The sequence below is a fragment of the Prinia subflava genome, chromosome 18 (assembly GCF_021018805.1).
Source record: "Prinia subflava isolate CZ2003 ecotype Zambia chromosome 18, Cam_Psub_1.2, whole genome shotgun sequence".
Classification (NCBI taxonomy): Eukaryota; Metazoa; Chordata; class Aves; order Passeriformes; family Cisticolidae; genus Prinia; species Prinia subflava.
Genome location: NC_086264.1, coordinates 4,983,825 through 4,997,741, shown reverse-complemented (window position 1 = coordinate 4,997,741; position 13,917 = coordinate 4,983,825). Strand labels below are relative to the sequence as shown.

The 13,917-nt window shown below is 43.6% G+C and overlaps 2 protein-coding genes across 2 annotated transcripts in view; one reads left to right on the top strand and one right to left on the bottom strand.

Annotated features, from left to right (window-relative positions):
* AFG2A (AFG2 AAA ATPase homolog A) overlaps positions 1-1,730 on the bottom strand; it is a 170,069-nt gene extending 168,339 nt beyond the window's left edge. The window contains 4 exon segments of the mRNA XM_063415283.1: positions 220-377; positions 956-1,080; positions 1,512-1,652; positions 1,655-1,730. Of these exon segments, the coding sequence (XP_063271353.1) occupies positions 220-377; positions 956-1,080; positions 1,512-1,652; positions 1,655-1,730 (500 nt within the window).
* Positions 1,729-13,785, top strand: NUDT6 (nudix hydrolase 6). Its single transcript, XM_063415286.1, has 5 exons — positions 1,729-1,888; positions 2,805-3,008; positions 7,736-7,791; positions 10,215-10,269; positions 13,246-13,785. The coding sequence occupies exons 1-5, from the start codon at positions 1,729-1,731 to the stop codon at positions 13,632-13,634; spliced, it is 864 nt and encodes a 287-aa protein (XP_063271356.1). The 3' UTR covers positions 13,635-13,785.
* The last annotated feature ends 132 nt before the right edge of the window (positions 13,786-13,917 follow it).

Sequence of the window (13,917 nt, the reverse complement as noted above, 5' to 3'; positions counted from 1 at the left end):
TGAAAAAAAACCTGCAACTGACTGCCTGGGAACTGTGATGTTAATTTAAGTGCTAGGACACTTTAAAAAGTAACTGTAAAGTAACTTTATTTAGGAAATAACTACAATCAGACTCTGCAACAATCCAAATGCCAACTCTATGAAATGATAAGAAAATTACAAACTTTGAAGGGAAGTGGTTGAATAAAAACCTCAAGCAGGTTATAACAAGTTCCATACCTCAACTTTACATTAACTTCCTCTGCCTGGATGACTGCACCAGTCACAGGCTGTACAGTGACGGCATCACCTGGATTTACTTTCAGGTTCTTCTGTGTGGTTTCACCCAGCCCAATTTTCCCCCCTGGGAAGCCTGTGGTGGGCCAAGCAGTACAGACCTAGGAAGAGTTTTCAAAGCCAACATCTGTCAGTCGAGGTCTTGCTCCTCTTGTTTCCAGTCAAGGTAAGCAATGCTCTAATGTGAAGGATTAGGTTAAAACCTGCTTCCACTGAGCAAGACACATGGGGCAGTGAGTTCTTAAGATTTCATCTAAGACACTTTAAAAATTGAAGGGGTTATATTTTGCCTACAAATGCAATAAAAAATTCCACCAGGACTCTACACATTCTGCAGATGACTCAAAAGCATACACTGTGCTAATTAGAAATTATGCACATCAGTGAAAAAAAGATGAGCAAATAACTATATACTTTATTTGTAAGTAAAATAGATGTGTGTGCTTATGCAAGATATATAACACGCTTATTCACACATGACTTAAAAATTTATAGAAAAAAATCAGCTGCATGGATTTTTTCTAATATGGAGAATACAGATGCACCTACAGTGTAGAAAACATGGAAAAACACATTCAACATCTTTCTCAATGCATGATCCATGCTGGTTCCATTGAGTACGACAGGAACAGGCTAACAGCACGGCAAATGCACTTAGAGGGTCAAGAAAGGGTCTCACCTCCTGCCGCCCATCAGCAGAGGTGAGCAGGGCCGGCCTCCCTATGCAGAGATCCGCAGATTTCATGCTGCTCAGCGACAGCTGCGCCAGCGCTCTGCGCAGCATCTTCGGGACTTTGTCATCCCCTTTGCCATTGTTTTCGGGAGGGGAAAAAAAAAAAAGAAAAAAGAAAAAAGAATTTTTTTCTTCCCTTCCCCTCAGTAAACCCGGCGTTTCCCCGCGCCCCCCGGGAAGCACAACCTCACGCCGCCTGCCCTGAGGGGAGCGCGGACCCCCGGGAGGTGCCGCCGGCGGGGCTGGAACCCGGGCGGTCCCACGCTGCCGCTCGGTACTGCCCCTTCCACCGCGATTTCGCTCCCGCGGCACCCTTCCACGGGGATAAGAGTAGGTTTCATGGGCCTTAGACTGATAGACATCCCCCCCCCCCGGTCCCGGCCTTCCTGAGGCGCCAGGAGCGCAGCTGGGCAGGGACTCGATTCAAACAAGGCGCCCTCAGCGCGCTGGGCTGGGGCAGCCGGGGCCGGGGCTGCCCGTCCCCGCCTCCCGCACCCCATACCTGCCTCCACGGCGTCGGCGACACGCAGCGCCAGCGGCCCGCCCTCGGCAGCTCCGAGGGGAGCATCCCGCGGGGAGCCGCCGCCCGAAGCTGGGCGCCCCTTGCTCTTCCTTCGGGAAGAGGAGGCGGACATGCTGCCCGCGGCCGGCGCAGTTCAGTTCCGGAGCAGAGGCCAGCACCGCCCCGGGGGCGGCCGCTCTCCTCCGTGCTCCGCGCCATGGCGGGCCCGTGGCGGGCGCTGCGGAGGGCACGGGGCTGCGCGGCCCTGGCGGGGCTGCGGGTGAGGCCGGACAAGTTCGGGGGGGTGAGCGTGGACCTGGGCGAGGTGCGCGGCTCCCCGCGGCTGGAGCGGGCCGCCTTCGGCCGGTGGCTGCGGGGCAAGTGCCGGGCGGGGGTCCCGAGTCCGGGGGCGGGCGGGGGGCGGTGTGTGAGGGGCGGCGGGGGCCCGCCAGGGGGCGCCCTCCGCCGCCGCCTTCCCCTCCCAGCCCCTGAGCCGGGGCCCGGAGGTGAGGGGCGCTGACAGGAGGAAGCAGAGGTCGTTCACAGAACCGTAGAATAATTAGGGTTGGAAGGGACCTCTGGAGATCGTCCAGCCCGATCGCCCGCAGCAGGTGATACAGGAGTGAGAAACCACAGCAGGTGGATTTGGAATGTCTCCAGAGAAGGAGACTCCACTCCCCCACTGGGCAGCCTGTTCAGTGCTCCGCCGCTCTCCATGTGAAGTTGTTCCTCTTGTTGAGATGAAACTTCAGGTGTTTCAGTTTATGGCCATTGCTCTTTGTCCCATCACTGGGCACCACTGAAAAGAGTCTGGCATTCTCTTGGCACCCACCTTTGAGACATTCGGATGGATCAATGTGGTCTTATCTGAGACTCATCTCCAGACTGAACAAGCCCAGCTCCTACAGTCTCTCCTCACAGACAGTCCAGACCTCTCATCCTTTTTGTGGCTTCTGCTGGACGCACTTCAGTAGTTCCTTATCTTCCTTGTGAGCATGCAGAACTGGATGCAGCACTCTAGAAGAGTAGTGTCCCCTGTTTCTCATGGCAGACCCTAAGTGTGAAAGCCATCATTTTGCACGTGAACACCAAGCTGTACCATGTAAAAAGTCAAGCTGGCAGCGTCTGAGACTGCTGGAGAGTTTCTCACACCAGCCATAGTTTTACCCTGTGACAAATGATGTGAAAGTACAGGTTTTTGCACATTACCGACGGCTATAGTGTGTAAAGTTCAAAACAACACGGATTGAGGGCAAAGGGGACCCTGACCCTCCTCACTTCCCTCTCTTGCAGAGTCTGTGTCTCAGTGGCGGGATGAAGGCCGTGTTGCTGTCTGGCTACGTGTCCCCATCCTCCAGAGCAGCCTTGTGGCAGTGGCTGCTTCCCAAGGCTTTGCTTTCCACCACGCTGAGCAGGGCTCGTCCACCCTGACGCTGTGGCTGGGAGAGGGGCCCAGCAGGCTGCCGGGGTTTGCCACACACCAGGTGGGGGTTGCAGGTGAGTTATGGGAGTGGTTGCACCCACAGAAAGGCATGAAGGAGCTCTTAGGAGGCTGTTCAATAGGAATTGTTCCTCTGTACAACCAGCATGTGAAAACCAGCTGGCTTTTGGAGTGAACAAGTAACCTCCAGCATAGAGAAAAAAGCAATTCTCTGCTCTGTGTGCTTAATACGTATATTTGTCTAAACTGTTGAAGTTAATGTCTGTAAATGCAGAAAACTTGACCCAACAGGGATTGTTCAGAAGCTAAAGTGACTATTAGCCTAAATTGCAATGGTCTGAAAGCTGATCTAAGCTGTGCTTAGAAGTCTTTAATCCAAACATATTCTACAAAAAAAACCAAACAAATGTCATACTCTTACCCATCTAGACCACAGTAAGTTGTTCCATAACTGAGAAAATTTCCAAGGAACTAGTTAAGGTTTCCCTATTTTTTCATATAGTACAGCACAAGGGACTGATGATGAGCCGAAACTACCATCACCTTGAAGTTAGCTTCACCAAATTCCAGTGGTTTTGTTCTCGCACTCAGCAGAGTTCCACAGATAAGCCATTACCTATCCCATCGCTCAGTTATTTGTAATTGGAGATTGGTTTGGACTCCTCATGTACTGGTTAAGGGTTACATTAACACACAGAAATTACAAGTCTGGGGAGAGCAAATCTCTCCAGTTGCAACCCTGACTTGTTTGTCCTTGGCTTGCAGGGACTCCGTGGGGTGTTATTTCTCCACCAAGTGGTGTTAAGGCCCATAAACAGCAATTTGAAAAATCTGTTTAGGAAGAACTCACAAAAGATGGTTTGTTCTGTGCAGCAGCAGGTCAGGTGGAAGGGCGTTTGGGGGGAAAAAAACCCTTGAATTACCAAACAGTGCTACTGCCATTCGTAGTGGGAGTCTTCGGTTCCCAGGCCAGCAGAGGGCAGGGTGGATGCTGAAGACTGCCTTGGAGTTTGACAATGGACATGTTGGAGCATGTTTTCCTGAGGTATGGAAACCTCACCATTAAAGTATGTGGCATTAAACTGGAGCAGGACAGTGCATTCTCCTTGCAGAAGCACCGGGTTACTCCTTGTGAGGAAACCTAAGTGAAAGAGAAGTAGGTATTGCACAGCTGAAAGTGCTGCTTGAAAGAAAATCACATAAGAGATGAGTTGTGACCGTGGTGGGCATCGGAAAGAGCTATAAGAAAAATCATAACTCTGAAAGAATTGCAAATATTTAAAAATGTATTTTCAGAGCAGAATTTGCAGCTGTGCTTCAAAACACTGCACTCTGCAAGTAAGAAAAAAACTTCAAAGAAAATGTCAGTAAGTGCAGTTATACAAATTTCATAATTTATTGCATGGATTTTAAAATTGTGCAACATGTAATGTAGGTGTTCTTCGCTACACACCTGTACGCTTTTAGTCATTATTGGGATTTTCTTTAAAGGATGTAAATACTTCAGGAAAGCATTCTAGGCAGGTTAACAAGTGTGAATTAATGACTGCTGTGTGGGCTATTTTTGTCCTTTGTTCTACTCACTGTCAGTGGATCTGGAACACATCCCAAAAATACACTAAGCAGCATGGATACCACCTGGTAGGTTTGTTCCCTTATCTTTCTACTTTAGGAGGGAGATCTTGGGTAGTGGAAAGGCTCCATTCCATTTTTAAATCATTTTATTGAAATATAAAGTATTTAAATACGGATATTCAAGAGGGGGTCAAACACAAGGCTTTCTTTATTCCCTAACCAAAAAGTATTACAGAACGTGTCTGCAGTAAATAAAATCAATTTTCTGGTGAGAGTCTCTATTTCAAAGCTGTGGCCAGTCAGTGAAATGCAGGAGTCAGTCCTGTGAGTATCTTGAAAACGGGAGAGTGGTTGGCTGGCCAGCAGGAAGCCAGCACAGGAACAGGGAACAGGTAGCGAGTCTCATTGCCAAGTAGACCAGCAGCTGGTTTTCCTCCTGTCTGGAATTTCCCACACAGCAAACGCAGCACAGCCAGGGCTTGTGCCTCAGGACCATGCAGCCAAGTGATGACAAAGGTGTGAATAAGCAGGGTCAGGTCATGTTTTACCAGACTGGATGAGAGTGGCCAAGCAGAGAGTAGCAAATGTTACTCATTGGGCTTGGCCATTATTGTTTAGAAATAGTGGAATATGTGATGTGTCTTCCAGCTAAGTGACTACATCCTTTTGTAGGCAGCAGGATTTTCCACATGTGTAAAGATACAGAGGAGTCTCTGGTGTATGAAGTGATTAACATGTTTTTAAAAAGCATTTCCAAAATTCTCCACCTCCGAGGAGGTGACCTGTCATCCAGAAAGTGACGTGTTTGTAAATACGCCACGCAACAGTGGCATGAGAGGACAAGCTGGGGAAGGAAAGTAAAAGAAGAGGAAGAAAAGTGACAGGCATTTTCTTCCCCCTCACATGGTCTACAAGCCTTACAACACAGCTGTTATTTGCATTGCTACCAGCTTAATCCACTTGTTGAAACAAAGTCCTTGGAGTTGAAGGACTCCAGGAAGGAGAGCCTACACACACATAGGATCATCAGCCTTGGCCAGTCCTAGCACTTAGGGAAATCTCAAATGAGCAGCTGCATTACTATGAAACTGCACAGGAGGATGGAGGTGGAGATTTGATAAGCCACTTATGAAAAGTGACTTTAAAATAGTTCCCAAGTTGTTTTACAAATACCTGTTCCTGTCTGCTGATGCTTACAGTGCAGGCAGTGGTGTTTGCCACTCAGTCTGTGGGTGACAAATGCTTCTCAACACTGAACATCTTTCCATGCATTTTTACATCAGTCATAAATAAAACAGGATAAAGATATTTTTCTCCTCCATTACTCATTATCTGGAGTTATCTAAGGGATTCCTTTTTATTTTTTCAATGCTTTTCTTGCCTATTCTCCAAAAGAGAACATTCAAAACCAAGTGGTATTGTAACAGTGATTATTTGGTTTGGTTTCAAGTATAAACCTTTCCAGAAAGTCATCCTGGCATTGGATGATTTAAAGCTCCAGGTGCCACATTTGTAGCAAGAGAGTTTCAAAAACCACAGTTCAGGGCAGTTAGACTCTAATGTCACTGATGCCAACCAGGTGTGGCCCAGTGAGGGAACATGAGACCAGGCAGCAAATCCTGTTAGTGTGCTTGCTTTCTTCTTGCTCTGGATTTAGGTATCCCCCAGCAGAGATTCTGATCACCTCACTGGGAATTTCATTGCCAAAAATTACATTCACAGGCTTCAGTTTCAGGGAAACAGAGGACAGCACACACATTCTGTTTGATTCAAATGGCAGTTTCCTGCCTTCACCAGCCCACCCTGTTCTCAGCAAACCCTTTGGCTGAGGAATGGCTTTTCTAGAACACAGATCCTCTAATCACAAAGTTCCTCCTGCTTTCCTTTTGTTGCCTCTTTTAATCATTACAGTAGTTGAACTTGGACACTGCTAAATATTTATGGGAGGAATGAAATCATAAAGTCACAAGCCACAGGGAGGCAGATGTGTGACTACCCTCGTAAAGCATGTCCTTTCACATATCTTAAAAGAAGACTGGTACTTCATCTTTGAAATATCCTCCTACCCATAACTCTGCCATGTATTATTAAAAAACAGGATGTTTTTAGCTGGACACTCACTCCTTAATAATTCCTTCCTGTGGGTATAGTTCCTCATATCATTTTAAATGCACATCATCACAGACATGCCTGTATCCTCCTCCTCCTGCTGTAAAATGACATAAGCATTTTGTTACCATTAACCTCTAATTTGAAAGCCGTGCTTGACTGATGTGGAAAAGATCCTGGTAAGTTGTACCACAGCACTCATCCTGCTCACCACAGCACTCTTTAAAATCTGAGAAAAATACCTGTTTTCAGGGAAGGACATTTTTAAAGTATGACCAGTGAGTATGACATAATTAAACATGAAAGCTAAACATGAACTTTCTGGGTTCCAGAAAGTAGGAAAACTTGTAATCTGCGGGAGAAAGTCATGGGCTGAGCATGAGGACATAAGGAAAAGCTGCACTTCTCAGTCAGACAGGTTTTTCATCAAGTGCAAGTGTCACTTTTCCACTTGGAAGCAACACTTTTTGATTAAGAAGCTGACTCAGATTATGGTGCAGCTCCTGTCATGAGTAGTGCAAGTTCAGAGACAGTCACACAGCTGAACATTATCTGTACAGTCAGCCCAGAGTATTAAACCTGGTGTATTGTTAATGCAAAAACACTCAAATCTTCACTACAGCAGGTGGGGGCTTTGTCATGAATTTCACTGGAGAAAAATTTGTCCCCCTTAAGGGTGGCTTCTCAGCCAGAGTCACTGGAAAATTCTCTGTTATTTGAAGAAGATTACAGGCACATCCCTGCTGAAGGGAATAGCTTTGCCAGATTGTTTGGGTAACCCTTGATCTTGCATTCTTTAGTTCTGATATTAACACAAGCAAGTTTTTCTTTTCGTGTCTAATCTGGAACTTAAATGTTGCAATTATTTATCTTGGTGCTGCCAACTTTGAATTTTTATATGGGATACTTAACTTTTTTCTGATATTTTATTGTGCATTTGTTTTCCACTGACAAATCACTTTGTGATTCATCCATACAAACCTTGCTAACTGTACATTAGGGGTTTGCTATGCTTTATTAAAACATGTTAAATTTTGGTTATTAGGATTGAATGACATTGTCCACACTTCCTCTTTTTCAATATTCTTTCTATTACCAGGTGCTGTTCTAGATGAAAGCACTGGAAAAGTGTTGGTTGTACAAGACAGAAATAAGGTATGTTTGTTACAGGATTACAAAATAGTGTGGTTCATTTAAATAAGCCTATTCTGTAGTATAAGACAAAAATATGTTTATTTGTATTCCAGTCCAAAATTGTGATAGTTAAAAGTTACTTGCTTTTACAAGTGGCTTAAACACATCTATCTACAGATTGCTGAACTCCATATTGAGGGGAGAGAAAACAACTCTGAAAATCAACAGCTTTGTTGCAAATTATAACTGCAGATTGATTCAGCAGAACTAAGCACCCTTCCTGCTTTGAGTTTTCTGTTTTCTCCTCTAACTGACCTAGGAATCCCTGATCTTGTCTTTGGATCTGTGCAGACCTCTGGAAAATCCTCATGGATCAAAACAGAATTTGAGAGGATTTTGATTTGGTTTGGTTTTCAGAATTCCAGGCATATCTGTGACTTTAAACAGGGAGTAGCATGGTTGGTTGTGACCTGGAGACCACCTTGGCCCAGCAGGTGTAAAGATCCTTAATTCCTCACACACAGAAGCGCCCGCCCTCACTACAGAGGGTGCCAGACCAGAGTGGTGCTGTGGTGAGGGTGGCTCGTGTGATGTGGCTTGAGGTCACCGAACATCCATCACTGAAATGTCTTCCAGCCCCTATCAGGTTAACCCAGGTTTTTACTCAGCTGCTGCAGAAAGCTCAGTGGCTGCTGCCTGTGCCACTCCCTTCAAGAAACATTTAGCCTCCATTATGCTTTCATTTACAAGTTAAAGTGTTTCATGTTAAAACCTCACTAACTCTCTAAGAGAGTGAGATTAATGCACTTCTAACATGAAACAATCAAAACGTAGCTAAGTAGACTGAAATACACTTGAATGCATAATTTTCATTTTATACTCTTAAAACCATGCCAGAATCTCAGTGGCTGCCTTCTCCTGTCTTTCCTGAAACAGCTACTAAGACTTTTCTCCTCAGCACCCAAAACATAATTCATTACAGTAACAACACAGTTAATGAACTGCAGTGAGAGTGCTTTCGTAGGCAGGTTCAATCATACCACATGTTGAGTTTCTAACACAAAACACAAGGGTCTCGTGAAGGTTTCTCTTCCTCTGAACTTGTTTCCTGTAATTGAAGATGTTTATTTTTAATTTTTGTATTTTATTTTACTTACAATAAAGTAAAATGTCGAGGACTTAGCTGTAGGAAGACCTTCAGGCTTTCATTCAGCAATTACCAATTAAAGCATAAATCTACCTCTCATGCTGTAGACTCCAAAAGTGGTTGCAGCTCCAGAGAGTCTACAGGGACAGAACACCACATTGTAAACATTAGAAACACGACATTTATTTACCTTTTTATACATGAAAATATAAATGTGTGTGCTTACCTTTTAGTAAGTATCTTAAACAGATATCAGAGTAAAAAAAAAATAAATTTAACAGCTGTTGGAATTTTAAGAGCTATTTGGGTTTAATTGTGACAGGACAATTCCACAGCACACAAAGATTTCCAGGAACTAAAAGTAAATCTGAAAGTCAATAGACAACTACATGTATTTTCCATCTGCACTGTTTTTAATCTATTACTTTAAATTCCTCTCCAGGCCCTTTAAGAATGCCCAGGAAAAAATCATTTTCCAGTGTAGTCGTTAGGGTTTCAAATCACTGGAAAGCACACAGCTTTCCTGCTATGCTGCATAGACAAAAAAAGCTTTTTTTGGGCCAGAGTACCTTTTTACTGCATTTATTTCTAGGAGACGAGTAACTTCTTCCTACATAAACTTTTAACAGGGAAAGAAATAGTACACAGAAGTAAAGGTAAAGCCTACAAATCTGTGCTCTTGCAAGAGGTGCAGGGACTGGGATTCCTTTAGCAGTAATAACAGTAATAACACCAAGCCTCCACTTCACGTTTTAGTACTGAACTTTATTGCAATTCAATAAATGTTTCTATACATAAATCACACACAAGCCCTCATTTCTTGTATTCCATGAAAATGACACGTTACACTAAATGATCATTACAGACACACAGAGACATCTTAAAGCCAGTGCAGTATCGAACAGTACAATCACAATACCTGTTTGTAAGATTAAATATATATACATTTTTTAAAGCCAAAACAATGGAAGTGGAATACATTAGTGATTAAATGTAAGATTATATAGTCTATAGCAGCTTTTTTTTAATAATCAACTACTCTATCTAGCAGCAACATTGTCTAAAGTCTGTTATACAGTTTGTATTTTCAGTCAGTAGGTGTTTTGTTCCAATAGTTCATACAGACTGTAGCTGTCTCTGATCATCGCAGGAATAAACAAGTTCCTACTTACTGCTATTTGTAAAATAACAATACTGCCACTTCAACAACAACAAAAAAGTTACCTGTTAATTGTCTCCTTCGTATTAAAGAGTGCAACACAGGCTATTTCATTAATGGATTTTTCCTCCAATACAGACTGTAAACGCATGGAAATTTCCAGGAGGTCTGTCCAATCCAGGAGAAGACATTGGTAAGTTCTATGAGAACAGGTCAGCCACCAGCACTAAAAAGACACGAATACCACTGAAATACAGCAGGACCAATGTCGCTCCTGTGATGGATTGTTTCCTTGAAGTAATGGTGAATAGATGGAGTGACACAACCCTGGGACCCTAATGGTAACAGGGTAGCATGTTCAGGACAAAGAAATTTTGTGTTTGTAACATTTACTCTTTTCCACACTTTTAAGTGAGTGCTTGAGGCCAGCTAAGTTTTTGTAGGCTGGTCAGATATGCTGCAATATGAGCCAGAACTGCAGAGGATTAAGGTAATCCATGTATAGCCCAAATAAAACTGAAACAGGGAGCTCTCAGCTCACACTAGAATCCAGAGCAGTGACCTCAGGGATGGACTGAGCAAAAATTTCCGTATCTCCCTTTTTATGCACAAAAGAGAAATAAATGCACTTGCTTCCTTCCACCCCATTCACTTGATTATTTTGGACCAAAAGCTCCTTGGCACAGGGCCAGGGTGAAGTGCAGGGCCTCAGTCTTGTGGGCACCTACTCCCAACAGCAACATGAGGCACTTCTCTGGTAGGAAACAACGCTGGTTTGAGGAAACTTCTCATTTCTCTCCAACACAGCACATGATGAACACTGCTGCAGTTTTATCTTCACAGGTGAATGAACAAGGGTGTTTATGCAGAGAGAGAAAATGTGGCTATTTTCTCCTTATATCTCAGCCCTTAAAATCGTGATCCGTAGGCTGGTTACTTAAGATGTGTGTTGAACCCAGATTTCCTGACTGTTCCATACCTTAGAAATACCTACTGTTTCAGCAGTCTCCCTGCAACAATGTGTGGTAGGATTGTATTACAGTTATTATTTCAATACATGGAAAAAGTTGCTGGTTGTCTATGGTATGGCTGAGTTTAGTTTTTATAACTCATGAGTCATGTTTTAAGTCTTTCTGTCAAACCTGGTGATGGAAATCAAAAATATTTGCTGGACAATGCACTGTAACGTGGTGAAATGGATCCATGTTTTCAGAAGAATGCCAAATGCCACTGCTGTTGTCTAGCCAGACTCCTCACTTCTAGTGCCAGCAGCAGCAGGATTTCTGTACTCCAGGGAACAAAAAATGACCAGCACTGGCATTCCAGTGGGATTCCCCAGAGCGATACTGCTACTGAGTATGGCAGCAGCCATCCCTTACCTAAGAGGTGAGATTATGGCTGGAGCCTGGACTGAAACCACTCAGGAGAAAAGTCTCTTACAGCTTCCCTCCTGCCACTTCTGAACTACAGAATAATAAAAATTAGAATTCTCTGCATCACATCTTATATTACAAGAAGATATAAATTAGTGAAGCATAAAATATAATAGAGCCTAATTTTCCTTTTTCATTCTTACATCAAACTATAAAACACAAGTCACTCAAGGGACTAAATTTTAAATTACAATTAAAAATTAAAATTACAATGCTTAAAATTCTTTGGTTACATGAAGTGACAACATGCATGGCTGCCTACTTAAATGAGTGCCAACTGACTCATGCAAGTGACACCAAGTTTCATAATGTAGATTAAGCAAAGTAGACACATTTTTGTATCTGAGTATTTCTGAAACTCCAGCCCTAGTGTTTCTTCTAGTTTAACTGTCATTAGATATTTATATATATACATACACACATTTAAATAAAAGGGAAGCAGAAAATGACACTTCATCTAAAAGCAAAGCTCAAAGATTAAGTGAAATCCCTCATGACTGCAATTTTCTTAACCACAGCCTGCCTCAGCATTCCTCACAATTTCAGTTCACTTCTGTGTAACACAGCCCCTTGGCCTACTAACAAAACCACCTGCCACAGGTAGTTACTATTTCCCATATCTGAAACTATCCCTGAAATGTCTTTGTTCCCCTCTGACTTGGAAAGATGGAAGCTTCCACAGGATGGTGAATCTCTATGAGTCTTTTAAAATGCATTTGCTTTTGGAAGCAAGCCAACACACATTCCTTACTGAAAATTAACTAACAGGAGCAGGCAACATTGCACTACAGTTCTGTACGCTGACCACTCAAACCAGACATGACCAGGAGGCTACATTAATTTGGGAAAAGCCTGTATTTAACCTACCAGTAGTTACTCTAGGCAAGTAGGACTAGACTTGACTATGATAAAACTGCAGACTTTGGGGAAATCAGTGGAATATTAAAAAACTTCTTTGGGGCTCTTCAATTTGTTACTGAAAAGAAAAATCTCGCTGGAAGAGTTCTGGATGGGTGTTTCTCTGGCTGTAATTGTAGCACACAGACCCTGCAGACACTTAAAGTTCCTGCTGCATTTGTGGTGAGGAATGTCAGCACTGACCTCACTCTGGCTGGACACACAATGCACACGTGCAGCACAGATGCACCATGTTTCCTGCAAGAACAGGCTCTGTGCTGCTCTGGTGCTGTGGCATATTTGAAATGTCACCAGACTCTTAAGGTATGTCTTGAAAATGACCTGGCATCAACTTTCACTTTCTGAAAAGAGTTTTACCCATTTTGTTACCCCTTGGGGTGAAGTGCAGTGAAACTGATCTGATCAAGAGCTCTTACATCAGTACAATGTGCAGCTGCACAGGGTGTGAACCTGAGACTGGGCAGGGGCAAGGAGAGGGATGGGGATCCAAAGGACTGCAAAGAAAGTGCAGTGCTGTGTTGGATTAACAGATCAGTGGACCCAGCAGCCATCAGTGTCCATTACAAGCCACACCCTGTACAGTATTACCAAAGTAATTCTGTAGGATATACACAGGAAAGGCACACAGAAATTACTTTTGTTTGGGGACCAAAAAATTAGCTTATCCTTGTGTTGGAAAAACCGACTTACATTCTGAAAACCTTATGAAACAGAACAGAGAACATGCTGAGTAAGAGGCTTTCCCCTTTTCCAAAAGGTTTAGGGAGTACTAAGTTACTCTCAGATGTATTATTGTAAGGATTGCTCTTTCCACCCAGGAGACACAGCAGTTCGAGAGGTTTTTGAAGAGACTGGCATCAAGTCAGAGTTCAAGTCCATCCTAAGCATCAGGCAGCAACACGAACACCCCGGAGCCTTTGGGAAGTCAGACATGTACATCATCTGCCGCATGGAGCCCTCCTCCTTCCACATCAGCTTCTGCCAGCACGAGTGCCTTCGGTGTGAGTGGATGGACCTGGAGGAGCTGGCCAGGATGGAAAACACCACACCCATCACCAGCAATGTGGCCAAGCTCTTGCTGTTTGGGTACCGGGAGGGGTTTGATAGGATTGACATAACCATGAGGGAGTTCCCAGCTGTCTACACAGGCCTGTTCTACAAACTCTACCACAGGGAGCTGCCTGACTCCTACAGAAACATGATGTGAGAGCAATACATTTCACATTTCCTTACAGTAATAATTTAGAATTATTATTGCAGTGTTGCATATTACAGTTATCCGTGGACTTCTTTGTCAGTAATTATTAGAATGTAATTATTCTCTAATTAGCTAAGATATAAATTATTTTTAAAGGTAATTATTGCTATGAGTGTGCATCAGGTTTGTTCTCCTCTACTCCGTAAAGCAAGCATAAGGTAAATAAAATACATAAGTACCTAGAAGAAAACAGAAGTGTTACTAATCCTGAAAATATATTCTGCAAGTCGTT

What these genes read in the sequence shown, in the direction of transcription:
- NUDT6 (XM_063415286.1), top strand. Translation starts at nt 1,729, where the DNA reads ATGGCGGGCCCGTGGCGGGCGCTGCGGAGGGCACGGGGCTGCGCGGCC. An exon ending in CTTCGGCCGGTGGCTGCGGG is followed by an intron (nt 1,889 to 2,804) that starts GCAAGTGCCGGG and finishes CCTCTCTTGCAG; the next exon opens with AGTCTGTGTCTCAGTGGCGG. An exon ending in TTGTACAAGACAGAAATAAG is followed by an intron (nt 7,792 to 10,214) that starts GTATGTTTGTTA and finishes CCTCCAATACAG; the next exon opens with ACTGTAAACGCATGGAAATT.